The 25,086-nt window shown below is 35.9% G+C and overlaps 1 protein-coding gene across 1 annotated transcript in view; it reads right to left on the bottom strand.

Moving 5' to 3' along the window:
• Positions 1 to 23,273, bottom strand: part of LOC149829438 (ABC transporter A family member 7-like) — a 38,578-nt gene extending 15,305 nt beyond the window's left edge. Inside the window, exons 1-12 of the mRNA XM_090016187.1 lie at positions 23,187 to 23,273; positions 13,338 to 13,725; positions 11,768 to 11,847; positions 11,481 to 11,625; positions 11,274 to 11,384; positions 11,063 to 11,175; positions 10,297 to 10,455; positions 9,668 to 9,830; positions 9,454 to 9,579; positions 9,236 to 9,319; positions 8,788 to 9,149; positions 8,388 to 8,588 (exon numbers count right to left, since the gene is read on the bottom strand). Of these exons, the coding sequence (XP_089872313.1) occupies positions 8,388 to 8,588; positions 8,788 to 9,149; positions 9,236 to 9,319; positions 9,454 to 9,579; positions 9,668 to 9,830; positions 10,297 to 10,455; positions 11,063 to 11,175; positions 11,274 to 11,384; positions 11,481 to 11,625; positions 11,768 to 11,847; positions 13,338 to 13,725; positions 23,187 to 23,273 (2,019 nt within the window). The remainder of the gene's footprint in view (positions 1 to 8,387; positions 8,589 to 8,787; positions 9,150 to 9,235; positions 9,320 to 9,453; positions 9,580 to 9,667; positions 9,831 to 10,296; positions 10,456 to 11,062; positions 11,176 to 11,273; positions 11,385 to 11,480; positions 11,626 to 11,767; positions 11,848 to 13,337; positions 13,726 to 23,186) is intronic.
• Positions 23,274 to 25,086: the final 1,813 nt, after the last annotated feature.

Genomic DNA, 25,086 nt, shown 5'->3' with positions numbered 1-25,086 from the left:
AAAAGTTAGATTTGTCCCAAAATTAAAATTAAACCTTCTCCCTTGTCTTTGTTTATCAAATTATCGACCATGGGTATAGTGTCTGTTTCTCATCTAGGCAATATTGAGTGCATGATCTCCAGTCCGGGAAGCATATTGGGGAAGAACATCGAGAAGGAGACCTCTACTATATGGATCATCTTCTTTCGAAAGATAATTTTTGTTATAACGTTCAAAATATAGACATAGTTTTATGGAATCAAAGACTAGGACATCCTAGTTTATCAAAGTTATCTAATGTACAACATTTAAAAAAAAATTGTAATAAAAATTTTCATTGTGAGAATTTTGTTATTGGAAAAATGAAAGCTCTTTCCTTTCCCAAAAAGACCTTTTTTTCTTCTAAAGCATTTGAATTAGTGCACTCAGATATATGGGGACCTTTCTCTATCTTATCTAAAGGTGGTTACTCTTATTATGTGATATTTGTTGATGAACATACTAAATTTTCTTGGATATACTTTCTAAGGCACATGTATGAAGTTCTTGAAAATTTTATAAAATACCATAGCCTTGTCAAAAATCAAATTAAAACTAAAATTTCAATCTTTCACTCTGACTCTGACTCTGGGGGAGAGTTTATTTCAAATGATTTCAAAACTTATTTTGAAAACAATGGGATTTTACACCAAAGATAATGTGCTTATACACCTCAACAAAATGAATTAACTGAAAGAAAATATAGGCACATAATTGAGACCACTAGAACTCTTAATTTCAAAACATTTTTGGGATAAAGCTTGTTTGACTGTTGTATATCTTATTAACAAACTTACATCATCTAAACTTTAAAATATTTCTCCTTATGAAAAAACTCTTTAAAATCTCTTCTGATTATGATTAAGACATTTTGGATGTAAGTGTTTTGTTTTCACTAATAAAAATGATAAACTCTCTCCTAAAGCTATATTGTATGCATTCTTTGGATATGGGAAAACTTAAAAAGGATTCAGATATTTTGAATTAGAAAATGACAGACTTTATATCTTAAGGAATGTTTACTTTTTGGAAAATGAAAGTTTATTTCAAAATATGCCTAAGAAAAGCTCTGAGTATTCTTTCTTACTTGAGTTATTTCCTTGAAGTAATGATGTCTCTTTATTTGAGAATATTGGTAATGAAGAGCCTCAACTCAATCTTCAGGATGATGAGAATATTGAATAAGAAAGATCTAGTATAATTCAATATAGGAGGAGACATGAAAATGATAGACAACCAAGTGCTCTAGAAAGTTATTTTACCTTAGAAACCCAATAGCTAAAAGAAGTTAGAAGATTGTATCAGACCTCTAGACCCCTTGATAGATTTGTTTCATATGAATCATTTTCTCCATAATATAGAATTTGTCTTATTTTGAACCTACTACATATAAACAGACAAAGGAATATCCTGAATGGATAAAAGCAATGAATGAAGAATTATGAGCACTTGAAAAATCTATGACAAAATATTTTATTTGCCTAGGGACAAGAAAACCATAGGTTGCGAATTGGTTTATAAAGTTAAAACTAAGAGTGATGGGACCCTAGAAAGGTACAAGGCTAGGTTAGTGGTCAAGGGTTACGCACAAGAATACGTGATAGACTATAATAAAACATTTGCACCTGTAGCTAGGATGACTACAGTTAGAACCCTCATACTTGTTGTTGCTATTAAAGGTTAGGTTATCTACCAAATAGATATAAAAAAATATCTTTTTAAATAGGGATTTAAAAGAAGAAGTTTATATGGATACACCTCTTTGATATAAATATCCTCTTGGTAAGGTGCATTGATTAAGAAAGGCTTTTTATGGTTTCAAATAGACACCTAAAACCTAATATGATGACTTTAGCTCTGTTATGCTCAAACTTGGTTTTAAATGTTGCTATACCGATACTGCCATATTTACTAAGAAATCTAATGCAGGGATTATAACTCTTATTCTTTATGTTGATGACATGATCATCACATATGAAGACAAGCATGCAGTAAAGTATATTAAATGTATTCTTAAAAAATATTTTGAAATGACTGATCTTTGATTTCTTTGATTTCTTTTTAGGAATTGATGTTGCTTATTCTCATAGGGGATACTTACTTTCTCAAACCAAGTTTGCTAGTAATATCATTAACAAGTCAGAAATTATTGACGAAAAAAGTGTAGATGATCCTAAAGTTATTAATGCCAAAATAAAGATTGATGATGGGACACCTTTGAATGATCCTACTCTGTATCGCCAAATGTTTGGTGCCTTAACTTATTTAATTATTACTAGGTCTGATATTGTGTATGTGATTCATACTGCTAACCAATTCTAACGTTCTCCCACCACATTTCAGATGAGTATTGTAATGAAAATTGTTAGATATTTACAAACCTCTACCTCGAGAGGTCTTTTGTTATCCTCATCATCTTTTCTTGAGTTGATTGCTTATTCTGACTCAGATTGAGAAAAAGATCCAAATGATCGACACTCAAATGCTGACATTTATGTATTTTTAGGTGATTCTCTAGTGTCGTGGAAGTGCAAAAAATAATAGAAAGTATCATTATCATCCACTAAAGCTGAGTACCATGCAATGGCTACTACAACATCAAATATTGTTTGGTTTCAAACATTACTTGAAGATATGAGCATTCACCTATAAACAGCCTCCAAACTATGTTGAGTGCAATATGTATAGCTAGCAACCATATATTTCATGAGAGGACCAAGCATATAGAAATAGATTGTAACTATGTGTATGAAGAATTCCTGAAAAAGACCATCATTTTACCATATGTCACTTTTGAATATCAACTGCAAACTTCTTTACCAAGGCGCTTTCATCACGTCGATTTCATTTTCTTCTTGATAAACTTTCGATGATCACACAGTAAGTTTGAGGGAGTGTTAAAATGTATTGTATAAGATTATATATATATATATATTTTGGGTTATGTAATTTGAGTATATGACCAAGGGTATTTTGGTCATTTCACCCATGTAATAGAGACTGTCCACTAAGGACAGTTTAGTCTTTTTATGTTTTTATATTTTCTTTGGTGGACAATGATGAAGAAAGGTGTTTCTCTCAAGTACATTAGTATAATTAAAGATATGTATGAAGGAGTATTAACCAATGTCCGCACTTGTGGAGGGGTGACAACCAATTTTCCTATAACGGTTGGGTTACATCAAGGATCTGCTTTAAGCCCTTTCCTATTTGCTATAGTGATGGATGAGCTTACGAGATCAATTCAAGAAAATGTGTCGTGGTGTATGTTGTTTGCTGATGATATTGTTTTGATTGATGAGTCTAGAGTTGGGGTTAATGCTAAGTTAGAATTATGGAGACAGACATTGGAAGCAAGAGGTTTTAAGTTGAGTAAGAGTAAGACAGAATATATGAAATGTCGGTTTAGTAAGCAACGAAATAGTGATGGGAGTGTAGTGAAGCTTGGTGAGCAAGAAATACCGGTGGATGATTCTTTCAAATATTTGGGATCTATCATTCAATAGTATGGAGAAATTGATGGAGATGTAAATCATAGGATAAAGGTTGGGTGGATAAAATGGAAGAGTGCAACTGGAGTGTTGTGCGATCGTAGAATGCCATTGCGGTTGAAGGGAAAGTTTTATAGGACGACTATTAGGCCCGCTTTACTATATGGTACGGAATGTTGGGCTGCCAAGAGACATCATATTCAAAAAATGAGTGTAGCTGAGATGCGTATGCTGAGATGGATGTGTGGAAATACAATAAAAGATAAGATTTAGAACGAGGAGATACGTAAGAAGGTAGGCGTTGCACCCATTGAAAATAAGATGAGAGAGAATCGTTTACGGTGGTTTGGACATATTCGACGAAGGCCTAATGATGCTCCAGTTAGAAGGATGGAGAAATGGGAAAATATATTAGTTAAAAGAGGTCGGGGTAGGCCTAAGAAGACATGGATGGAGGTGATAGGAAAAGATATGAATGCTTTGAACCTCACCGAGGACATGGCATTGGATAGAAATGAATGGAGGAGAAGGATTCATGTGGAAGACCCAGAATGATTTTCTTTGTTGGTTCATATCGCCGACCCCAATTGTTTTGGGATGAAGGCGTAATTGTTGTTGTTGTTGTTGTTGTTATTTTTATTTTTTTATGTCTTTTTATTTAATATAAGGGCACTATGGTCATCATGACTATAGAGTCATTGGGCTAGCTCCCAATAGCTATAAATATAGTCGTTGGGAGTTCCCAACAACTCTTGGGAGCCTCCCAAGGCCATGGCTACTTGTATATATAGAGGGTTTTCACCCTCATTTGGTTCAATGCTTGTTCTAAGCATTTTGGAATAACAATTTTTTTTTTTATATTTGTGTTCTTGCTCTGTTTTGAGAGGTTATCCGTTAGGCCTTAGTGGCTCTTTTGTATTTGTCTCATAAGTAGCTTTTGTATTTGTGAATATGAACATTTGTAGCCCCTTTGTGGCATTGTGTTTGTGCACCTGTTGTTTTGTTATATTAACCCTTTTCAATACACATTCATTTTATATGATCTTAAAGAATTTTAGTCTATTTATAGCTCGCAACATACTCTTTGTATTCAGAGTAATTTATAATAGCATACTAGTAGATATATGATTTTTTTTTAACTCAAATAAACCGCACCCAGCACAAAGACCTGGTCGTGTTGGCGCAACCTGCGATACCTACGGTTGTTGTACCGACGATGTAAAACCCTGAGGCTAGGACCCCCACCGCCGGGGCCTATGCTGGGCACCAGCTTGCGCAGAGAGGAAAAACCCATGGGAATCAAACTTTGACCACCGGTCTAGTGGCCAAGGCCCCACCCCATTACGCCAACCCCTTTTGGAGCTAGTTGATAAATGATTTGTGCAAACAATGCTTTGTAGATTGCATCAATTAATGTTGAACAAAAGTGTAAACCTAATAATGTGAATAAAAAATCCATGTATAGATAAATAATGCTTTAACTTCTAATGTATAAATGCATCAAAAGTCAAATTTTAATAAGAGTGATGGGTGAAATAATAACTCATACATGACTCTATTCAATTTACTCTAGGATTTTTGTACTACATGTCTACTCTCATCGGCCCGGGTGTGGTGTCAAATAGGAAAGGGTTCCCTCACTTTGTTGGATGGGTGGGGGTAAAGAAGTTAGTCCAAGACCATAAAATTAGGTTAGCCACTTAGAACATAGGGTCTTTAACTGGTAAGTTGGTAGAGTTAGTAGATGTTATGTGTAGGAGAAAGATTGATATTTTATGTCTACAAGAGACCAAATGGGTAGGTGAGAAAGCAAAAGTGATAGAACCTTGGGGATATAAGATTTGGTATATAGGAATAAATAGGAATAGAAATGGAGTAGGGATTGTTATGAGTCGTGAGTTTATAGATAATGTAGTCGAGGTCCGTAGGAAGGGTGATAGGATTTTACTTATTAAATTAGTATTAGGTACGGATATTATTAATATTATTAGTGTTTATGCACCTCAAGTAGGTTTAGATAATTCTATTAAGCATCAATTTTGAGAAGATTTAGATGGAGTAGTACAAGGGATATCTTATGAAGAAAAGCTTTTCATCGGCGGTGACCTTAATGGACACGTAGGCATTAGTAGGGATGGATTTGAGAGTATCCATGGAGGCTATGGTATAGGAAAAAGAAACGAAAGTGGAGAGAAGATTTTAGATTTTGGTTTGTCCTATGATATGATCTTAGAAAATACTTGGTTTAGGAAGAGGGAGTCTCACCTAGTAACATTTAAAAGTGGGGTTAATACGAGTCAGATAGATTTTTTCCTACTTAGAAAGAGAGATAGGGGTTGTTGCATCGATTGTAAGGTTATATCGGGATAAAGTGTAGCTACACAACATAGAGTCTTAATTTTAGATCTTAGAATTAGACAATGCCGCAAAAGGGATAGACATAGGATAGATCCTAGAATTAAGTGGTGGGCACTGAAAGGAGCTAAACAAGGAATGTTTGTAGAGCAGGTAGTTAAGGAAGCTGATTGGTGTCTCGAGGAGGATTCAGAATCAATGTGGAATAAGATAGTGGGTGGCATGATAAAGGTGGCTAAGGAGGTATTGGGTGAGTCTAAAGGCGGTGCACCGCTAGGTAAGGATACATCATGGTGGAACGAGGATGTCAAATTAGCTATTAAGGTTAAAAGAGAGTGTTATAGAAATCTAAGTAAGAGTCGTGATAATGAGAATTTAGAGAAGTATATGATAGCAAAGAAGGAAGCTAAAAAAGTAGTTCGAAATGCGAGGGATAAGGTATATAAGGAGGTTTATGACAAGTTGGATACCAAAGAGGGCGAGAAAGATATTTCTAGGCTTGCAAAGATGAGAGATAGGAAATCGAGGGATTTGGGTATGGTTAGATGTATCAAAGATGAAACACAAAGGGTTTTAGTCAAAGATGAGGAGATTAAGGAGAGATGGAAAGATTATTTTGATAAGCTATTTAATGAAAGTCAAGCTCAGGATCTTGGAAACTTCTCCATTCCTTTTCATGAGATGAATCGTGACTTCATGTGCAAGATTCAAAAGAAAGAAATTGCAGAGGCTTTGAAGAAAATGAAATCAAGAAGGGCAGTTGGCCCAGATGGTATACCTATCGAGGCTTGAAAATGTTTGAGAGAGAAAGGTTTAGAATGGTTGACAAGTCTTTTTAACAAGATTTGGCGGACAAATAAGATGCCTAATGAGTGGAGGAAGAGTACTTTGGTGCCTCTATATAAGAATAAGGGTGATATACAAGATTGCACAAACTATCATGGTATAAAACTCATGAGTCATACTATGAAACTTTGGGAGAGGGTGATTGAGTCTAGTTTGAGGAAGGTTGTCATGATATCGGAGAATCAATTTGGTTTTATGCATGGAAGATCAACTATGAAAACTATACATCTTCTTAGACAACTTATTGAGAGATATAGAGAGAGGAACAAAGATTTGCATATGGTTTTTATTGATTTGGAGAAGGCATACGATAGAGTACCTAGGGACGTTCTCTGGTGGACAATGATGAAGAAAGGTGTTTCTCTCAAGTACATTAGTATAATTAAATATATGTATGAAGTAGTAACCAATGTCCACACTTGTGGAGGGGTGACAACCAATTTTCCTATAACGGTTGGGTTACATCAAGGATCTGCTTTAAGCCCTTTTCTATTTGCTATAGTGATGGATGAGCTTACGAGATCAATTTAAGAAAATATGCCGTGGTGTATGTTGTTTGCTGATGATATTGTTTTGATTGATGAGTCTAGAGCTAGGGTTAATGCTAAGTTAGAATTATGGAGACAAACATTGGAAGCAAGAGGTTTTAAGTTGAGTAAGAGTAAGACAAAATATATGAAATGTCGGTTTAGTAAGCAACGAAATAGTGATGGGAGTGTAGTGAAGCTCGGTGAGCAATAAATACCGGTGGATGATTGTTTCAAATATTTGGGATGTATCATTCAAAAGTATGGAGAAATTGATGGAGATGCAAATCATAGGATAAAGGTTGGGTGGATGAAATGAAAAAGTGCAACTGTAGTGTTGTGCGATCGTAGAATGCCATTGCGGTTGAAGGGAAAGTTTTATAGGATGACTATTAGGCCCACTTTACTATATGGTACGGAATGTTGGGCTGCCAAGAGACATCATATTAAAAAAATGAGTGTAGCTGAGATGCGTATGCTTAGATGGATGTGTGGAAATACAATAAAAGATAAGATTCAGAACGAGGAGATACGTAAGAAGGTAGGCGTTGCACCCATTGAAAATAAGATGAGAGAGAATCGTTTACGGTGGTTTGGACATATTCGGTGAAGACCTAATGATGCTCCAGTTAGAAGGATGGAGAAATGGGAAAATATATTAGTTAAAAGAGGTCGGGGTAGGCCTAGGAAGACATGGATGGAGATGATACGAAAGGATATGAATGCTTTGAACCTCACCGAAAACATGGCATTGGATAGAAATGATTGGAGGAGAAGGATTCATGTGGAAGACCCAGAATGATTTTCTTTTTTGGTTCATATCGCCGACCCCAATTGTTTTGGGATGAAGGTGTAGTTGTTGTATGTCTACTCTCATCAAGATATAGACTAATGACTCTTACTAAATTTTATTCACATGATATTTAGTAAACTATTGAAATCTTTTTTTTTATATCAATCAATAATTAAAGGACTTTTTAGAGGTAGATTCATTTCATCTGCTAGCCTTGTTTGAGGTTGACACTATAAAAAAAGTCCATCATCAACATGCATAATTCAGTGATTTTCCTCATTTCCATTCAACAAAAATTGTATGATAGAACTATCCACCCTAGTCATTATACAAAAGCAACAAGAACAATATACCTACCATATTAATTAAGGTAGTTTTCCCAGCACCATTAGGACCCAACAAACCAAAACATTCTCCCCTTGGCACAGCAAGAGATATATTTTGAACTGCATGCTTCTTAGGGTTTCCATCTCTCCCTTTGTAGACCTTCCTTAGGTTGTGGCAGACAATAGGAAAATTTCTGCTTGGTTCATTTACTAATTTCCAAACTACATCCCTCTGCACGCAGATAAAAGAAATAGGTAACAATTCAAGAAATAAAGTCATAGGTATTGTATATTCCAATCTAGGAGCATATAGAACTTTATAAAAAGGTTCACAAGTTGCAAATTAAACATATATATCATGTCATCACTATAAAAAGAATGCACCAAAATTTCTCATAGAGATCAATTCATTGAAGTTTAATGGTCATCACCTCTCCACAAATTCCAGGCTTCTCTAGGTCGACAAATACTCTTGATATATCTCGCATACTTGAAATTCTTAATGGATTCATAGATCTGTTTATCAAACTTCCTATTAAACCGAATAGTTTTTTTCTTCCTTTCCCAAAAAAGGTAATTTGATCCAAGTAATAAGAGAGGGGGAGCATGATCAACCATTCTGCAGCCATGATGATTAATACAATTTTCATTCCATTTTCTTTATCACTTAGATCTTTCCAGCTCATGCCAGAAGTTCCTCTATAATGCCCTTGTAGAGCATACACAAAAAGCTCGTAAAGCCCTCTATATAATGAAAATCCAGGTATAGTCTCCATTGCCATTACCCTCCATCCTGCAACAAAAGCAACATCGATCAAGCATATCAATTGTTATAATGACACGGGTTTATGTTGTGCATCTGATATTTTGTTAACCTACTTGGGAATGATGTGTTCTCCACATGCAGCTGGAATAGGAATGCACCCAGCAATCCTGACCCAAATACATACACATAACCTACAACTACAACCATAAATTTTTAATTAGCGACCAGTTAATCAATTATGACATTTAACACACAATAGACATGACATAACCACTTGTTGGATGAAAAAAAATCATTTAAATATAATAGATAACTCATAGGAATAACAAACCTGTAGCAGTTCTAACACTAGAAAATCTTGTTGCTACCAAGAAAGCAAACATGGTCTGTAAATTTAGATAAACAAAATAGAAAACAAACTGTATGCCAAAGTTGTTCAATTGGAAAATCTTCAACCCTGTAAGAAAAGAAAAATGTATGCAATTAGGCAACATATTTTCTTGTATCGTTATTTCATAACAACAACAAAAGCATTTATGTCTTACCTATAAGATATCCAAAAATAGCAAACCAGATCATATATAGAGATGATAAACCTAAAAAGTAGCAATATGAGATGAGCCAGTAAGGTCCGTCACTAAGACCATGCATTTTCATCATGATTCGTAGCTTATGTTGTTTCTCATAAATCAAGGATATCAAGATGACCTACACAAAAATGATGAAACAAGCATGTACATCGTGAGAAATATGACAGGGTAGTTTTAGTAAACCAATAAAACTATATTTTGAAAAAGCAAAAATGCATAGTAGATATGCTTATAATTACAACAATTTAAAAATTAACTGAGCAACTCAGGTTACTTGAGAAAGCTTGACATTAGGTTGAATCTAGAGTTGTGTAAGACTTTCAACTAACATTGTAGCAACTAGGTCACATAGGCGCCTAAGAAACAAAATTTCAAGCTCATGACTGAATTGGTTAACTAAGTTCTTTTGAGAAAATAATACTTGAAGCACTTTGGGTCCTAGTCAAGTCAGGTTTTAACTGAAGTTGTAAAATAATGCTATCTAAAGATTGAATTGTACATAAGAAAACAAAAACAAGTATTTGGATGCCAATTTGTAATAGTTTGTGTCCTTAACATTTCAATCATCAAAGATTCAAACTTACAGGGAACAATAATTGAATGACCCATGCAAAAAGAAGTGGGCCAAGAAGAGAAGAGATGTCCAATACAATTCGTGTTGCTGGCTTAGGCATTTCTTTTACAAAATCAATCTGCATAGAAGAACCACTACTTCCAAAAAGTTGGAGGAAGGCATCTGATATCTGCATATGAAGAAATAGTATTGAGGATAAAAAAATTGAATACTTATTTTACATAATAAAAAAATAAATAATTTTAACAGTAGATTGCAGTTGATCTAATCGAGATACGAAAATGCCACTAAAAAGGAAGATATAAGTTACTAACTTAAAACTCATTGAAGGCATTTTTTTGTCCCATGCTACACTAACAATTTATATATAAATTTTTTGAAGGGCATATAGGCTTAATTATACAAAAAATAAAACTTATATAGTTATACCTAAAATAGAAATTATAAACAAATCTTGACCATTAAACAAATAATGCATCCAATAATGTAGACGCCAAGCTTTCTAATAGGAAAAGATAGAAAATGAAAGTTTGACTCATCGATTACACAAGAAGTGAAAGACTGAAATATGAACAACCAAAATACTTGCATGGTAACAAATTTGATAATTTGTCAATCCATTTTTTACCTCACACCATATGAAATAACTTTTTATTATATCAGCTTTTTATCATTATTTGACACGATGAAACTGAATAGAGACAACATTACATATGTGAACAAAGAATAATGCAAAACAATATGTATCACCATGTTTTCCAATATGTCACACATACCATGTTTATTGATTTTGGGATCCGCAATAAATGCGGGATCTTGTTGCGGTAGGTGGAATCATACCAAACCGTCACATTGAAATTAGTCCCATTGGAATTTAATAAGTCATATGCTGCAAGAACCAAACATCAAGGAATGAACATGCAAAAGCAATTACAAGGCAGTAAAATGTATGCATTCAACTAAACTAAAAGTACCTTTCAAACTTACCAACTAAAATTCTAGGGAGTGGGTTGTTATTCTCATGAACTTGATATATTTCTTTGTTTATTACTGATGAATTATCACGCCATATGTACAATCCTGTGATGCATACCAGCTCTAGATCCACAAAAAAAGAAAGACAAACAACAGATTGAAGCTTCACAAGATGGAAAATAGTGAAGAATTCTCTTAAAAGTAAATGAAACAACATACCCTGTTGAAATGTAATAGACCTTATTGTGACAGTAACATTGAAACTGGAATTTGGTAAACAACGAGGAAGAACAACATATATGGGTGAGGTAGAAAACAGAGCAGGTTCCAGGAAATTAGTTTGTCCAGGTTTGGTGTCTGTTGCCTGAAATAATATTTACTCATGTAACAACAACATACAAATTATCCAGGTATAAAAGTTTTATAAACATAATGCTATAATATATGTAGGCAAATGGATCAAGATCAACACAATTTCTTGTAAAATTAAATGAGAACTAACATACTAGGTAAAATCGAGAGACTGGTCTGATAAGATCAAGCCATTTCCTTGGAAAATTATTTATGTTCATCTTTCTTTGAAATCCTGCATACAAAGCATAGAAATGGTTATCATGCTGATAAATGGAGAAAGTAAACTTTGTGCACCTATTTTGTTGATCAACAACTAGTCTTATTAGGGAACAACAATTATGAAGATCATGCGATTGACTTAATTCTTTGATATTTTCCTTCTTTCTTTCTCCTTTTATTTTCTTTTTCCATCTTCTTGACATACAAATACTGTGCTGCCTAAATGACATTATTTGGATGCACTCAATTCATCTAGACAAATGATAAAAGTTGATTACATTGTGCTCTAGGGTGCAACCTCCCAACTTATTGGATGTGTCCCAAAATTGGGTGCAGGGTAAATTTTGCCATGGTCAATTTATGTACAATTTACTAGAAAACAACATGGTTTTTATTTTTCTTTTTAAGAATTTGGATTTTTTTTTAAATCTAAATTATTAGCAATAATGAAAACACACTTAAGTTTTGAAAATTGTTAAAAATGCACCTATACTTTTTCATGGTTTTTTCTTAAGGAGAAGAAACCACCACTATACTTTGGACATCCCATTATGGGCCAAGAGGAGCCACGTTGGTCATGGCCCTATTTTGGTGACCACAGTGTAAGACTCCACAAGTACTCTCCCCTGCCTATCAGGAATAGTTTCCATCATATTCGACCTTGCGGCAAGGGACACACACTCTGGGTATGAAACTCATGATGTCCTTCAACTTGAATGCCTTAAGCCAACATACCTAGCCAAGTGTGCAGAGCCCTTGTGAGGCTAAACTTTTTCATGATTAATTAAAAAGAATTAGAGGTTTTTGTCATAGTTGATGTTAAATTTGTGCCACAATTAGCACTCTGCTCTTGAAATGGTGTTTTCAAAATAACCTACCAGAGGAAATTGGAGGGTAAAATAGTAATTTATCCCCAAAAGTCATCTTTGGTTTGTGATAACCCAAGTGAAAACAACGAAAACATAGGTTCCAATAATTGACCATAAGTTTAGGTGTCTTTGTAACAATTTCAAAAGCATAGGAGTCTTATGGATTATCGCTAATAGTTGTAGGTCCCATTTTGAAAATTTTGATTAAATTTTTTTCATGAATCTAACCTTGCAAATATGATGTACATAGTTTGTTTAGTGAAAACAAGGCTTTGATCATGTGATTGTATTGTTTTAGTAGGGTTTTCAAGGTCTTAAAATAATAACTCAACCAATGCAGCAAAATTTCATGACTAAGAAAAGTGTGTCTTCTCATCATAATCATACAACCTAAGATGCAATCTCTAACAAAGTAACCATGCTGAATGCATCTATGGGGTCAAATTAACTAGATAAAGCTTGCATCTGCGATTTCTAACTATACAGTATAGTACAGCAGACTGTAAAAACTATATACCACCCAAATGAATCCTAAATGCTACACATAACACTGGCAGGATAATCCAAATAAAACTACAACACGAGTGGGAACATGATTCCTGTTAGCAAAAAACTATTGTTCAATATCACATACTTGTAGATATAGATTTTTTCTGCCCTGTGAAGAGTATGATGACAGGACAAGACCTTCCCTTTAAGCATGGACCATCAGGAGGAGATCCAACTGCTGAGTGGGTATTTGATCCCAACACTTGATTCTGAATGCGAGGCAACTGCAAGAAAGCTGGCCATTCCTGTGGCCTTGGCACAGGGCAAGCAATTGCCTGCCTGGTAGTATTTGAATACTCCATTCCACACGCATGTCTGCAGGAACCGCTTCCATTTGTGGCAACACACTTGCATCCACATTTGTACTTGGGATCATTAAGTTGGGAGTTAACCACTAGCTGAATGCCAATAATCAGTAAGCATAGGAAGGCAGGGAACGTCACTATGCTGGCAATCTGCTTAACATTTCGTCTCTGCAAAACAAGTACATCAAGCAGACCAATTTTAACACATGTCATCATAGTTTAACAGACAATTCAGACACAGATGGATGCAAAAAATCAGTAAAGTTCATCAGTGAAACAGCCAAACTTAGGTAGGAAAGAAATGTAAGGAATGGCATGCTAATGTAGCTTACATGAAATGAATGAACATCCAAAATAGTATGCTTTGAGGAATATCAACATAAAGTTGAAGCCAGAAATCTTTTTGTGATGATGAAACGGGACAAAATTAAATCCAGCTTATATCATTCATGTGTCGTGCTTCCTTCAAAATAATCAACTGGTTTTTTATGTATAAAATTAGAGCTTTTCTACGCACATCAACACTGCAATAATGAGATCTCATTGACTACATATAGAAGAAAAACTAAACCAATTTGCTTGAGCTCAAAAAATACTTTTTGAGTAGAATCTCATGGTAGGGGTGATGACTAAAGAGATGGGTAATGAAGGTCTGAACCAAACTAAACCAGATTTCTACACATTGGTAGACCATGCAGCTTGGAGGAGCCCATTGATGAGTCATTGTGAGCTAAACCCATTTCTTTTCGGGAAAGGTCCACAGAAAAAATCAATTGAATAAATGAAAAATGAGTTCTTGACACACAATTGAGCATGAAAATCAAGTCCTAGAGTTTTTTTGCTGCCCTTATAAATTAGAAAGTGTCTTCATCCGAAATTCTCCTTCAGCTTTTGCATGATTGGTAACGTCTCATGAGATTCACACTCTCATGCAAACTAGTGAATGATTCTCATTGGTGCAGCTAAACCAAACATGAGAAAATGAAACATGAGAAACTGACTCATTTATGTGAGAATCAGAATAATCACACGGGACCTCTTTGGATTCTGATTCATATGACCCCAAATTAAATTTGATTTGTAAAAAAAAAAAATAACTTATTTATCTAATTATTTATAAAAACTGAAAACATAATTAGTTGAGTACATGAGAAGCTAATTATTACTATTTATCTAATTAGTTGCATTAATTTTATGAGATATAGGAAGATAATCAGTTGGGTGCATGAGACTCTTGATTTATTTAAGAATTAGGGTTTCTAGCATTTGAAAATAACCTACAAATGGGTTTGGGTTGGACTTGACCAACCTGCTGAACATTGGCCCATTGAGTTAATATGCTGGGTCATGGGCTGCTCTTCAAACCCGAGCCCATGACGAAGTAGGCCATCTCTGGGCTGGACAGCACTTAAAATTCGATGGGCCGAGCTCTAAACTGGCTTGGGGCCGGCCCGATGCCCACCCTTACTCCAAATGTGATGGCAACTGGTCTTTGTTTTGTTGCTTGGAGAAATGTTCTTAGAATCGATTTTCAAATGATTCAAGGAATCGGCCCATCCCGATTTTGAAACTAATCAAGCTGAATCAGCTACGTTTCTTATCGGCCAATGTGATAAAAATCGACCGACTCAGGCCAATTCGCAATGATATTAAAAAATATTGGCTCGGAAAAACCAGGTCGGGTCAGCTGACCTAGCCGCACCTGGATAGACCTACCATACTGTTGCTGGAGGGGTGCACACACCGCGGTTCGAAACGGGGATGCGAAGTTTGCTTGGCTACCCTTGAGGGTCATGGTGTGGTGTGACGAGGGCTTGGCTTGTGGGTTCGACTGTGATTATGATGGGCACCATTATTGTAGGTTTGGATCAGGCATCTAAGTGTTCAAGATCCAAACCCTTTATGGGAAACCTTTAATTGAGTTTACCGATTCAGTAAGGAGTTATGAAACCGCTATGTAACAAAATATCAAGAATCAAAATATTGTTGCACTATTTGAGATGCATATATGAACCCAATTAGGGTGGAGAGATGATGCAGATCAAGGAGCATTAAGCTGTGATCTACAATACCCTAAATCTAAAATTAAACAAACTTAAATAAAACTCAAAGCAACATAACATGAAAGTTAAAAAAAAAACAAAATGGAGTGATCGATCAATCAATCAACTTCTGAATCTCCCTTTTTAAAGCTCTTTTGATCATTATATTTAAAAAACAATTAAAGCCTCAATTATAAATATGGATTAGACTAGTATCCAAATGGCCTAAATAAAACTCTCAAAAAAATCTAAATAACTAAAAAGAACCCAATCTGATCTTATGAGTCAGATTTGGATCCCCAATCTGGGTTGCATCTAGCTCCTTCTCTGCATCAAGAGCTAATTAATCATATTTAGATATGTCATGGGGTCTTCCAACTCAAGTCTTAATGCCACGCTCAAGTTAGGATATGATAAAAACTAAGTGTCATTAGATTGGTATCGAATTCATCTCTTTCACATCATCCCTGCTTGTGGCTGTATCAAGTCTCTAGGGTTTTCTCCTGTTTTTCAAAAAGAAACGCACACTTCGTGTAGCAGCTTGACTCATTTGTACTCATTTATTTTGGTGTGGGAGAGTGTATGTCACAAGGATACGGGTACGACCTGGCACGTTCAAATTTTCTTTTAAGAAAAAGGACACAATGATTTGAATTTTTAATTGTTTAATCAATAAAATATATTTTTGAAATTTTAATACATAAAAAAATAAAATTTATTTAAAATATTAAAATAATGTATGTATGTGTCCATGTCCTTGTCATTGTGTCCTGTCAAAATAGCGTGTCCGTGTGACATGGGTGAGAGAGAGGTTTATTTGGTGGCCAGAACCTCAAAATGTAAGAGGATCTTGAGATTAAGTCACCTGATGCCCCCTCAAAATGTAAGAGGACAGTCCAAGAATATATTGTTTTCCTTATGTCTCAAGTAAACCCCATTTGAAACAAAGAGGTGCAAATGGATTGGATTTGGTCAGATATCCGATATTATTTTCAGATATGGATCAGAAATTTATATTATAAAAATTAACGCTGCCTGGCCCATCCCATGTCTACTGTTGACTGGTCTGGCCTCAACTCCACTCAGGACAGGCTGGGTCTATAGATGGAGGCCCTGCCCCGAACCAAACGGGTCAACCCACAAGAACCAATGCCTACCCATGATCTGAATTCATTTTCAGATTGCTGGGATTTATTTGGTCAGACTCTTTTATTCAGACTAGATACATGTCATTATTTTCTGTCGAATTTGTATTCAGGTCCATTAGGATGTTTTACATGTAAAACGCATGTTTTTCACCTATTTTTACAAGATCTGCAGTGCGATATAAAATTAGGATTCAGATTCAAACCTATTTCAAAGGATCCATTTCGGGTTCGGATCTGATCATACTGCCTAAATCTGTTTATGTAATAGACGTCCTTTAACAAGGAGTACACACGCCTGCACATTCCAAACTCTCTCATTCAACAAAAAATCTACAAATCATCACAAGAATCAGACACAACATAAACACATCCTCATACTTTCACCAATGATATGATAAAATTAAAGAATCGGGTCGAGTATCGAAGAGTACCCGGATACCTGACATGAGATGGGCCAGGTTTGGGCGGACTATGCAAAAACCCGATAAATCAGGAGCCTAATTAGGCTCAATTAACTGTTAAATGGGCCGGGCGTCGGGTACAACTGAAACATCATTTTAGAGCCCAATTACCTAACCTGGCCTATTTATTAATCAGTCTTAAAGGTCTCAACCAGACCTGACCAAGACCCAGCCCCGACAAGTCTCAGGATGTGCCTGAACCCAGAAAGGGGTGGTTTGTGCTTTCTGTTGGTCAAGATCTGGGTCGGGCCTGTTGACCACTATCAGGCCTCGAGCCTACCTGATGTCCACCCTACTTAAAAGATAAAAAAGCAAATTAGTCTCTGCCTTTCTTGCTGCCAAACACACATATTATATATATATATGTATATATATATATATATATATATATATATATATATATATATATATATATATATATATATATATATATATATATAGAGAGAGAGAGAGAGAGAGAGAGAGAGAGAGAGAGAGAGAGAGAGAGAGAGAGAGAGAGAGAGAGAGAGAGAGATGTGTGTGTCCTCTTAATCTGAGCATGGACTTGGTATGGTTCTACAAATGTGATTGTTATAGTCTATTTACTAGTGTAGAAAATCTATTACATGATGAATTTCATATGTTAAAATATGTTTTTGAAAAGATCTGAAAACCAGAGGTTCTATGCAATTTTGCATAAATAATGATAAACACGATCTAGAGAATAGGATTAAAAAAAAACTCATGCAGCTATGAATTTTTGAAGTGTTAATCTTCAGTCCATACTCAAATTAGGGAGGATAGACCAGTACTCATCTATATACATATGTGTGCGTGTTCCATTAACTTTGACCAAGATCAAGTCACAATGGGAAAAGCATGCTACTAGCTAGATGGTTTTCAATCTCTATACAAAAAGTTCGATAAAAAAAAACCAAGTGAAGTTGATCCAAACCTAGGGACGACAGATAGGTTATAACCTTCAAAGCTGAGAACTAAATTATTTTTGTAGTTTGTGACTTTCTGGTTAACTAGAGGGTTGTGCTTGCATTTCCCTGCCCATGGTGTTGTTCAAAGTCTACTTCACCTACCAACGGGGCTCCGCTTGGTTGGTAGGAGCTGTCAATGCACCTCACCTTGTGGTGGGATGTTGCCGGTTCAAAACCCTATGGTATGTTGAATAACTGGTGGGGGGTTGGGTCTGCTTAAACCCAGTTTGTCTATCTAAAAAAAATAAAAAAAAGTCTACTTTTCACCCTCTTTTTTTTTCTCTTTCTTTCCGCTAGACCAAGAGAAAACCCTTGGTCATTAATAGGGGTGGCAAAACCTGACACAACCCGCCAACCCACCTCTTAGGCGGGTTCGGGTTGGGCTTAAACTAACCCGTTTAATAAACGGGTTGACCTGCCTAACTTGTTTATTAAACGGGTCGGGTTCGTGTTAGGGGTATGCCAACCCGCCAACCCGGCTGACCCGTTTAATAAACAGGTTAGGCGGGCGGGTCAACCCGCCAACCTGTTTACCCGACCCAACCCGTTTATAAACGGGTTGGCGGGTCATGTCGGGTTACCCGTTTAATAAACGGGTCGGGTTCGTGTTTGCCACAGCCGACCTGTTTAATAAACAGTTCGGGTTGAGGTATGCTAACCCGCGTGCCAACCCGCCGGCTCGACCCACCAACCCGACCCGATTGCCACCCTTAATCATTAATCTTACATTAGTAGGGTTCCATTCGGTAAGCCCTTGAGATCGAAAGCAGATCAAGTGATCTGCCAACTCACTTTTAGAAGAGTGATTTCTAAGATCTAGTTCAACTCCATTAACTTATAGTTAAATTGACCGACTGACTGACAGATGAACCTCAGCAGTTTGACAAAATCAAAAGTGGCTTCCGATCGGCGCAATGTCATATTATAAACAATTACATTTGGTAAAGATTAAGAAAGTTAATATTAATGATAGAAAATATTTGGTAATAATGAAGGTGAGGAACTATTTAGATAGAAAACATAGGTGCAAGCTGTATGGACTCGATCCAACCGTAGAGATGTTTTCAGAATGATTTGTTTGCTAAGATCGGAACTAAAGTCATGTTTTCCAATGTAGGAATATGGGTTCTTTGAGTCACAAAGTTTTGGTATATTCGGACTTTTTTTTAAGCCCTTAAAAAACCTGTTTACATTAAGGGTGTCAACGGGTCGGATTTACCCAGACCAAACCCTATAGGGTAAAGGTATGGTGACAAATAAGAAGACCCGATCAAGACCCGAGTCCCAACCCAGGTCTGATTAATACATGGACCCGGATATAGTTTGTGAAATTTTATATCAAACCTAGGCCTGACCCAAGTTCCGATTAAGACCCACAATTTTTCAATGTAAAAATGATAAAAAATATTATTTGACTAGGTATAGTCTGGGTCTGATTCATGTAGTTCTTATTAGGTTTGGGTATGGTTTCTCTTATAGTAAACCCGATTAGACCCGGGTCTGTACCCTATACCATACCCAAAAATCTGGTCCAAGTCTGGTTCCACATGGGTCTAAACCAAAACCAACCCGTTGACACCCCTAGTTTACATGTCACAACCTTTCAAAACCTATTACCTACTAAACAACAATATAGATCATGTTTATAATGCACAAAAAATATAAAAAAAAATATGATTTTCACTCAATATTCCGTACCCTTCATTAGTACCAAATATTTAACCAATTGAAAACTAATAATAAACAAAGCTTTGAAATCAAATCAAGAAGAATCATAAACTAACTTCAAGACCTTGAAAAGCTCGAGCAAACCCCAAGACCGAGCAAGGCCCATGTGACCATGCGAGCGCAGAATCAAGCCATGTTGACTTAGTGCAATGATTATATATATATATATATATATATATATATATATATATATATATATATGTATGTATATATATATATATATGTATATATATTCCATCTACGGAAAACGATACTTGGGAGGAATTTAGTTACAGTTGCTCCTGTTATTGTTATACATTATGGAGTACTTTATTCGTTAGAATAAATAATAGGAAATGTTGACCGAGCAAAAAAAATGAGGGCATGATCTCTCTCTCTCTGGAAAAGCGTATACGAAATAAAAAAACAAGCAGTCTTCATTCCATTTAGATCTGTGACAATTGTTTAATATATTTTTTTCCTCTTTAAGATAACGATAAAATTCAACTGTCATGAGTTGCGTGCCACCAATCCCATGTCATAATAGTATCATCATCCCTGCACCATCGTCATCATGATCGTGTTCTACCATGACTAAGGGCGGCTCAAGATAAGTTGAGGCCTTAGGCATATTTCATTGAGGCACCATGTTTCATTGGAGGCCCTGTGAAATATAAGCGTTATATTTTCTTTTTTCATTTGAGGCCCTAGGCGCGGTGGCCATGACCATTGCCACGATCAGTTTATATCTCACAACTATTCTAATCGTCAACATGGACTCACTATCATTAGCATCATCATGCTCCATCATCAATGTGCCGCTATGCCATGGTGGTCATTATGAAATGACATAATTTTCATTTAATAGATAATCACCAAATAATCTATCTCGTTATATTACTATCCATCTCGAGCATATTTCCCTTCAACAGAATTTTTTGAAAGAGAAGAAAAAGTGTAACAAAATTGTTTGAGAGAGGGAGAGAGAGAAGGTAGACAATACTAATTAAAGCGATTTCTTTCCTCTACACCCTTATCTATTAGGGCAACTAACGGATGATACATGAGGCGTTGCAATTTCTCAACACGTTTACTCTTGATTACGTCGGTGGGACAAATATATCTCTATGTCACATTTACTGGTCTGTTAGACCCCTTCTAAAATTGTGAGATGTGGAAAGTCACTACCGATAGAACCGGCAGAGGGTGCTCACTCTCTCTCTCCCTCTCTCTCTCTCTCTAAGAGCTTGTCCAAAATCCGGATCATTTTTATGTCACATTCTAAGGATTACAATTCGGATCCAATGAGCCCAACTTGATCGGAATCTTATCTGAGAGTAGCCTGACCTTATCAGAAATTAGGTAGAGCCCTGGGCTTGGCTTAACATGTGGGTCAGTGGGTTAGTGGACCTATTTGGGTTGTGGGGTTGTGGATGAGTTGGCTTTATCTCAAGTACCTGAGCCAACCTAGTATGAAAAAAAAAGGTGAGCAAAATGTTATTTGGGTCAACCCCAACATGACCCAAGTAACACATGGGTCCAGTTTGTGCTATGATTTATGTTGGATATCAGATCCATCCCAGCTGATCCAAGTGTTTGCTTAATTATATAATTTTTATATTAAAAAAAAATACCATCTAAATTATGTGGGCCAAGTTTGAGATTCTATTCTCGACCTATAAGCGGGAGCTGGGTGCTTGTTATTTGATTGAGTAGGTTTGGGTGCAACATGGGCCAAATACCAGATCCATTGAAAACCCTGCATGTCCATCTTGGGTCTGAGCAAACAATGGGTCGAGCTAGGCCAGTTTGTGTTGGGGCAGGTCTACCCGGCCCGATTTCATCCCTATGCGACTTCTTAAGTCCCACACAGCTTTCAACTTTGGACCAATTAAGAGACCTCAGCACCAATTGAGCACACAATATTTGGGCAATAAAAGCCAAAACTGATCAGTCTTATCATTAATTTGTCAGCTAGGTAAATGAACCAAATACACGATTCAAGATTGATATATTATTTTTATCTTCATATATGAAAGCAATATGATAACGAAATTCCTTCTAAGCGCTTTTTGTTTTTTCTCTTTTGCTCTTGCAATTGAATGATATTACTTTGGAGCTAATTTTGTTGTAAAGGATATGAATTATGTCAGTTTCTATCCGATTGTTATTTTCTTGAAAACAATAAACAATATCCAAATAATAATAATGATGATGATAATAATAATAATAATAATAATATAATTGAATGATGATGACGATAATATGATATGATTCTATAATCCTAGTCTCAAAGTCAACACATATCGTCCATAGGACACGAAGCTTCTTTCCTTATTGTCTACAAAATTTGTCAGTAATTTTGTTCAGCAGTAATAATTGCACTCAGCATCGGATGATGATAAGTTACATGGTAATGGCCATCACCGTCATCTTAAAAAGCATCATTAACAGCATCAAATCTTCTCTTAATTAAGTATCTCAACCATGCATTCATGAACATCATCACATCAATATCATATTCATTGAGCCATTGGCTCAATCTCCAACAGCAACATCAACAACAGCAAAAATATCTGAAGATAACAATCAACGTGAACATGATGATCATCGTCTTGTGGATGCCCAACATCATTAGCACTAGATCAACAAACATCCAAAAATAATCACATGAAAATGATAATGAGCATGATTTTTTTTTAATTTTGAGAGAATCCATCATCGTGATATATAAGCTTCATTAATTAAGAGCAGCCCATCTTTCTTTCAAAAAAATAATAATTTAAGAGCACCCCATCTTGTGCTAATAAACCAGATCATCTGCATCATAGTCATCATTGTCATCATATAATGTTATTGTCTTAATCTCTCACATTGAATAAACCTCCATCAACAACAAGATGAAGGAAGCTCAATCGACCGGATTCTCCAAACACTAGAATTTGAATCCTTGACACAGTCATCTCAATATATATACATGAACAAATGAACATCAAAAAAAAAAAAAATCACAGGCACCAAGAAGCATCCAATTGATCTACAGAAAAAAACACTTGGTTTTCAAATGTCCAAATGAAACATAAAAAAGAAAAAAATTCACATGCACCAAGAAGCATCCAATTTATTCTGCCAAAAAAATGTACTGAAAACTTCAAGAAATAAACTCTCATGCATGACTAGTGTCTTCCACGTTAATCACCGTGCACCAAATCCATTGGTGCAACACCAATGAAAAGTTTCCAGCTTCCTGCTGGATTTCGCTCATAAACAAAGGAAAACAGAGTGGAAAATGAAATCAGTTACCTGGAAAGTGAGGTTCTTCCTCAACAAGGCGTCTGCTTGAGCCCAGAATGAAGCAGGGGTTCGACCATCTGTGCTGTTTTCTGCCATTACTGTCTTGTGCTTCTTGCAAATGAAGCTGCCTATAGGTTGGCTATAATTTATAGAGGAAAAAGTATCCAAAATGCCCCTGATCCGTCTTTTGCCATCCCCTCACTTTCCTAACAATTTCTCTTTTGACGAAACTGTCCACTTTTGACTTTCTCATAACCAAGTTTGTCCTCTTCCTGGCGTCTGTGGGCTTGTGAATGTGTGTGCACACGCGTATATAATCTTAGAGAGTCATCAGCTTTTACAGACTTGAAGAACAAGACAACTTTCCGCAATTTAAAAGCATAAGGGCATTTTCGGTAATTAAGAGCCGGGCATAGCCCTATGGGGATGAAAGAGGGTCCTGTCCAGTAAGATTTTTTGTCAATCTTAGCCGTCCAACCGATGCATCTTGTTGGCCACGATCAGTTCACAGTTCACACGCGGATGATAATGCAGACTCATTCTAACCGTTGATTTGACGGCGGAGATCGGCATAGGATGACATATGAGATACATGTTCAAGGACACATGAGGCATTTCTGTATTAATAAAGTTGGTCAGGTCTCACACTTAGAATGTGCAAAACCATATTTCATCGTATCCATGAAGACAACCATTAATTAAAGTGATCAGTGCCATCACCCCCAATCACCCTTATAACCTACGTCACAGGGACGCACTATTTTGGCCGTCTGTCCCTGGTGATGCGCTGAAAAGATGATTCGGACACGGATTCGATGGGACGTGGAGCTTTTTATATTAATAACGCCCTCAAAAGTTGGTCAGATTATCACACTTAGAATCTGCAAAGCCACATTTCACCGCGGTGTCATTAACCTGACCACCCTTCTACCCTGTCACCTATGTACCTCGTGACACGCGGACACGATGATTCAGACACGGATGCATATAGTTATTATTTTAATATTGTTTATTTGTAATATATAATATTTCAATAGAAAAGCATTTTTAAATATTAAAATTTAAAATAATTTTTATTCATAAAAAAAAAAATCTGTCTTCTTACAAATCCGACCTGCAATTTGTGTGCTCGAGTCCATGAATCTTTTGTGGCGTAGCTTATGACAAATCCCATGAAAGTGTTGGCCGTGGACCCCCCAACAGAAAATGGACCCACACCCAAGTACACTCCGCCGAGCTTAGATAGTCAAAATGATTGCCCGATCCTATGACATGAGCATATAAGTATGAACCGACACACGTGAGTTCGATTTTTTTTTCGTGAGAAATACGATTTGACAGACTTTTGCTATTTTTTAATCAATAAAAACTATTAATTCTTTGATATTTAATCAAATAGCAATGTATTTGTTATCAATGGATTATCAAAAGACATCTCAAATATTAAAATAACATTAGTATGCGAGGTAGAGGCAGAGCCAGGATTCTAAACCAGGGTGGATGCTATGTTTCAAATATTCTGATACAAATTAAAAAAGAAAAACTAATTACTAACAATATGTTTCAAAAAACCAAATCAAAACCCAATTTTCTACCAACATCATAAAGCTTCAATTATGCTAATTGATAAAAAACCATATAATATTATAACTGAAATCAAATCACATAATATTCAAACCAGCCAAATCCTTTTAACACATGTACCAATGCAGGAAGGCATCATTGGTTGGGAAAATGATGTCACAAACCAACCAGAATTTTCCCGTACAAAAAAGGTAATGTCATGGCAGAAAAAGTGACATCATAACACCTCAATTTTTATAACCCCAAAAATGTTAATTTTTTTTAATTACTTTTAAACATCTTTAACAAATAGCAGCAGAAAAACTCAGAGGGTCTAAAAGTTGGT

Source organism: Nuphar pumila, chromosome 8, assembly GCF_984573655.1.
Source record: "Nuphar pumila chromosome 8, dmNupPumi1.hap1.1, whole genome shotgun sequence".
Taxonomy (NCBI): Eukaryota; Viridiplantae; Streptophyta; class Magnoliopsida; order Nymphaeales; family Nymphaeaceae; genus Nuphar; species Nuphar pumila.
Note: the sequence above shows the minus strand (reverse complement) of the source record. Positions and strands in the feature narration are given on the sequence as shown.